General features: G+C 38.0%; 1 protein-coding gene across 1 annotated transcript in view; it reads left to right on the top strand.

Annotated features, from left to right (window-relative positions):
* Positions 1-2,790: 2,790 nt before the first annotated feature.
* Positions 2,791-5,648, top strand: part of map3k5 (mitogen-activated protein kinase kinase kinase 5) — a 49,661-nt gene continuing 46,803 nt past the window's right edge. The window contains 1 exon segment of the mRNA XM_016552975.1: positions 2,791-3,763. Within this exon segment, the coding sequence (XP_016408461.1) occupies positions 3,367-3,763 (397 nt within the window). The 5' untranslated portion in view covers positions 2,791-3,366.

Genomic DNA, 5,648 nt, shown 5'->3' with positions numbered 1-5,648 from the left:
GTAACATGGTCTATAAAACATGCACGAAGATGAAGAGCAAGTCAAATAGTCTTTAATAAATCCACAGAAGGGTAATTCACAGAAGGCAGACAGGAGACTGCAGTATTCACAATACCGGACAAAGGAGAACTGAACAGGCTAGAACTAAAGTAGGGTTGCTAACGAGGGACTGACAGGTGAGGAAGATTAACAAAACACAGGTGAACTAACTAATGAAAGAGAGACAGAAACTGGGTCAAACTGAGCACATGGGGAATGAAAACAACAAAATGTTCATGGGTGTGACAGAAGCATCAATTAGACTACTGAGAAGTGCACATGCAGAGCCAAAATGGGAGTTAACCAATAAGTTCACATTTTCAAACTCCAGCTGGTGTTTCTCAACCATTTTTAAATAGACTTACCGAAGGCCCATACACACGGAGACGCGTTTAGCTGTATATATAAACATTTTGTATCGGATCTGGCGGTTTGGGAGCCTGAAACCGTTATTTTTTTTAAACCGGGTCCCAGAGTGGATAAATTTGAACATGACACCTTTGCGTTTTCGTGTGTACGGCCAATCCGTATATTTTGTGAAACGATAATGTCATCATTCATTCATTCATTCATTCCATTTATATATATATTACATCACCCCATGTCTCAACTCTAGTCAGACACCGCTACATCACGTAACAGCAACAACAACAACAATGGTGAACTACATGCTTGTGTTTGTGTTACAGAACCTACTGAGCCTATTAGCTTTACTAACTTTACTATCTTTTCTTGTTGTTGTGTTGGGTTTGTATACAGCGCACAAGGTTTATGCGCATGCTCCCAGTCTTCTTCTCCGTTTTTAGTGTATCTCTGTGGCAGAATTACAGTGCCACATACTGGTCTGCCATGTATACTACATCGTTTTGAGTCAGTTTCAGTGGTTTCGTGTGTAGCGAGATACTTCTTGAGATGACGCCGTGTTTACAGAAGAACAAGGCAAAAATAAGATAGGATAGGGAAAGCTCTGGCTTCGTGTGGAGCCCTAAAATCATGAAGGCCCAGCCCAAAACCAAGCCCCCAGTGAATTAGAGCAAATCGACTAAAGCAATGAAAAATGCTGTTTATATGCGGGGATCAAAAGTGGTACTACTAATGATATAGTTTTGTATGATTACAGTATTGGTTTAAAAATGTGTGTTATACTCATCAAATTTAAGTGTTTATTTTGTATTACAGAGAGCTAGCTCAAGTGTTCAGTTCAGATGAATAGTACCTTGCTTAATATGTTTAATGCTTATATGGACTCTTGGTCAAATGCTTAGTTCTTATGAAGCATATAGAAACAGTCTGTTATGGTTATGTCATTTTACGTGGACTAAGTCTTAAATTGATTCCAGTAATATGTTTTAAGAATGTACTGTATAAAAAGTGAAAGCATAAAGAAAGAGCCAAAACAAGGGTTTGGTTATGCAGAAAACACTGTTTATTGATTTTGCTGGATCACATGTAAAGACTTCAATAAGTATTATTGCTGAATAGAGATATTCATGAAGTTACAAGATTTTGTGATTAAAGGACTGTAATAAAGTCATTACTAGAGTGGCTCAACTTTGAAAAACAACACAACTTCGACCATCTCATTATTTCTGTGGCATAGATTTCACTAGCTGCAGTACTGCCAAATGGACAGTGGGCGTGCTACAATTACAATACTCATCCATCAAAACTTTGCTAGCGAGACAATGGTTTGCTTTATCCAGCACCTATAGTCCGCAGCACACCGCCATTGTGGAGACTGAGAGTATCACGATGCATGCGCTTGCTTCCGGTTCATGTAAACAACGCACTTTTAAATCAGATATTTGACTCCTACTTAAGACAATTAGTCCAAATGCTTACAGGCAATAGTTATTTTACATTGTTTAGTAACTACCCTGGAGCGTCAATTAGCATCCAACTTTACGTAATAAATAATTATGAACTGGGTAGTTACCCACCTACAAACATTTACCATTGGGCCTATCCCAATACCAACACTTGTGGTCTTGGACACTGGAGAGTGCATGCATGCAACAGGAAGGAAGTGTGCCAAAGCTCTGTGACCCAGTGTTTAAAATACACTTAAATCCATGTTATCTTTAATAGCACTTTGGGATAGTATTTGAGGTGAGAAGTGTATCCATTGATTCATTCATCATGTTCTGGTTCTCATGTGACCCGAAAGTGCAAGATATTATGACGTTTCCAGTATCAGTTAAATTAATTAGATATTACATATAATATAGTAGTAAATGTAAAGTGTTGCTCAGTGTATCGGTGCAGAGATGAGTATGTTTATGTTTATTTTGCTACACAGGCCACAAGTGTAGCAAATTTTTTGCACTTTGAGTTTGAGCTTTTTTAGTATCTTAAAGCTTCAATGGGTGTAAGAAACATCAAGGCAAAAACAATGTATATATAGTTATGCATTATCTGTTTATTTATTTTAATGTTTTATTATTATTATTATTATTATTTTAAATGTATTACATATTACAGTGGTTACTGTTGTAATTATATTATTTCTTTTTTGTATTTGTTGTGTGAGTTGTCAATAAATAAATCATTTAACCAAAAATAAATTTAAAAAATGAATAAATAAATAAATACCCCAAGTGTGGGTATTGGGAGAGGACCATGGTCTTCTTTACAGTGGTCATCTGGGTGAGCGTTACGTTACGTATTTAATATTCATTGCCCAAGCCTTTACCATAGTAGGTTTCGTAATTTCACTTCCTGTAAGTTCGGAGTGCTGCTCCACCCCCTGAGCGTGAGTTGTGTGTTGAAGATAATAATAGAAACAGGGCAGGGTCCAACAGACAAACGCGCTTCAGCCGAGTGCGATTTCGCAATTTAATGACATAAACACAATGACATAAACAGGAACGACAGGACTGAGGAAACGCGTTTGATGTCTCGCGGTGAAACGGCTTGACACGACGCGCGCGGAGTTTAGCGATCGGCAGAACTGCGCTACTTCAGAAACTATACACGCGCTCAAAGAACTTGCGCTTCAGGACATCGATGCATTTTCGAGAGTGTAATATCGTTTCTTCGAGTCGTGACGAGCGTGTGCGTGATCAGTCCTTGATCTATGCAGTTATTCAATTCTTGCCATTTTCCCCCCCGTCCAGACCTATATGCTGCTAAGCGGATTTTAAAATGTTCATCTACAAATGAAACGATAATCGCCTTTATCGTAGGTTGTCGGTGCTGATGACATCACATCATTTATTTGTTGGTTTGGTGCCACTAGCAGAGTTACCAGGAATGGCAGCTATGAAGTGTGCCGGTTGAGAAGCTGTACTGTTGGGGTTGGGGGTCTTATACCAAACTGGTGAAAAAATGAATTCAGATCCGGAGGCCATTTCTCTTAACGTACCCTCTCTTGACCAACTCCTAGACATGATGGGAGGGAGTAATGGAGAATCCAGTGGCAGCGTGAACCCTGGTGCTGGGACCTTCTGGCAGGACCCCTCCAGCTGTAAGCACGCCAACCCTGGGGTGATCAGTTTGCCCTCAGACAGTGGGACCTTGTTGACCACGGGTAAATGTAAGAACCGAGCCGTGCAAGTGGCCTACGTGAGGAACTCTGAGACGAGCCAACCTCTCAGCCCGGAGAACATGGCTTTACAGTGTCTGAAGGATGCTTGTGACATTGTGGGGTTTAAACTAGATATAGTCCCCTTTGGGAAGATGGACTTTGGTGAAACATCAGTTCTTGATCACTTTTACAATGCAGGTAAGTTAAGTCTACTGACAGACGTTTTGGGGAATGTCCTGCAAATAAATGTGAATGTAATTTGCTGAGTGGGCACAAATATTGCTATGAACAGTTTGTTGACAACCCACATGCTTGGTGGTCTTTAGCGTATTTTAGGTGTGTTTGGTCTCTTTCTGTTTGGTTTCTTACCTTTTTCCAGGAAAGTTCTCCGAATGAAATGATGGTATCTCCCTCCCACATGCACACAACCCAGGGTGGAGTGCAGTGTCTTTAATCTCATTTCCATGAGAAATGACTGGCATTTAAACTTGAATGCAAATGAAGTTTTGCGCAATAGCTTGAAAATAGACTTTTGAACTGCAGAGAGGCACAGTCTTGTTCAAATGTTTAAATATGTCACTATCACCATAATCAGAGCTGCATGCCTTTCCTTAGAAACATTCTAAGTCAATATACTGCAGTATTTCCTCTCAATCAGTAGAAAATATGGTTAACACCTGGTCATGCATGAAAAAAAAATACCGTCATGTACTGTGAAACCAGTATAATTTTGAAAAATACCGTGATATAAATTTTTGCTCATACCGCCCAGAACTAGAAAGTGTAATCCCTTGCCTAAGTCAAGCAGAACTAATGAAAGTAAAACCAAAAGGGCTAAACCTTTTGGTTTTACTTCATCCCAAAACACTAAATAACAACACAATTCCTTTACCTGAACCTCTGTTTTTTTTATTATGCATTGCAAAACTCCTCATCTGTGAGATCACTGCATTCATTGACAAAACGCTGAATTTAAAGTAGTTTGATTTAATCATTTTGCAAATGTTGCAGGTATATGCAGCAAGTTAGAAACCCTAAAAATAACCAAATAACACCCATAACTGTAGAATAAGTGGAATGATAGTATTGAGGTAAAATAAAGTGATATGAAATTGATTAATCATTCATTAATCAGTAGTTACTTTTAATGAGTATGCAATCACTCAATATCTTGCCATATCAGTATTTGCACATGCTGACAGTTTTTGCCACTACTGTGCCTACATCTACACCAGGGATGGGCAACTTTGATAGTGACGAGGCCCAGGATTTTTTCTCATTTATACTAAGGGGCCAGATTACTAATCCACGTCTACACACCTTTTACATCGTCTAACTCAATTTCCTTTTTATTGAAGGAAATCAAAGTACAATTAATGTAATATGTTTTTAAAGATAGTTAACTATAAAACTTGTGCAGTTATGCTAATTCAGAAGGGAAACTTTGTTGACAGCAATATTACCCCAACGAGCCAATGTAAACTTTATGTAACCAAAATCTTAATTGTATTGTCTGTAAATTTGCAACAAGGTCTTACTTTTAATAAGTGGCCTTATAAAGGATTTTTAAAATCAAATTTAAGACTTTTAAAGACCTTTTTAAGACCTAAACTTCACATTTCAGTCTTTAAACAATTTTTAAGAAAAAAAATATATAAAAAGTCAAAAGTATAAATTATTATATTAATTTAAACAATTATTGTCAATCAATTATATTGAATTACATATATCTTAGTGTCTTAATTGTCTAGATTTTTATAATGCATTAGCTTCTTGTCGATCCACCAGTTCACATTTAAAAATATGGCGCAAAAATAGCAGACGGGCTTATTGAAAAAGCTAATTCATTCTCTGCCAGCAGGTTTCGCTTTCGGAACGGTAGAAATATAGTGGTTTCCCCGGTAACCGCAGTACACAAAGTAGCTGCGCCTGACTTTGAAGCATGCAGCACTCAAGTTTATTCAGTGAAATCACAGCCTTTTGAAGTTTAATCGACATATTAAGTAGGGCTGCATGATTAATCGAATGCGATTGTCATGCGCATTTTGATAGTAATGCCGGTTCTGTAATCAGCAGGAAATCA

Source organism: Sinocyclocheilus rhinocerous, unplaced genomic scaffold (assembly GCF_001515625.1).
Source record: "Sinocyclocheilus rhinocerous isolate Xijiao unplaced genomic scaffold, SAMN03320098_v1.1 scaffold1246, whole genome shotgun sequence".
NCBI classification, from domain to species: domain Eukaryota; kingdom Metazoa; phylum Chordata; class Actinopteri; order Cypriniformes; family Cyprinidae; genus Sinocyclocheilus; species Sinocyclocheilus rhinocerous.
The sequence above is the reverse complement of the archived record's forward strand: the minus strand, read 5'-3'. Positions and strand labels throughout refer to the sequence as shown.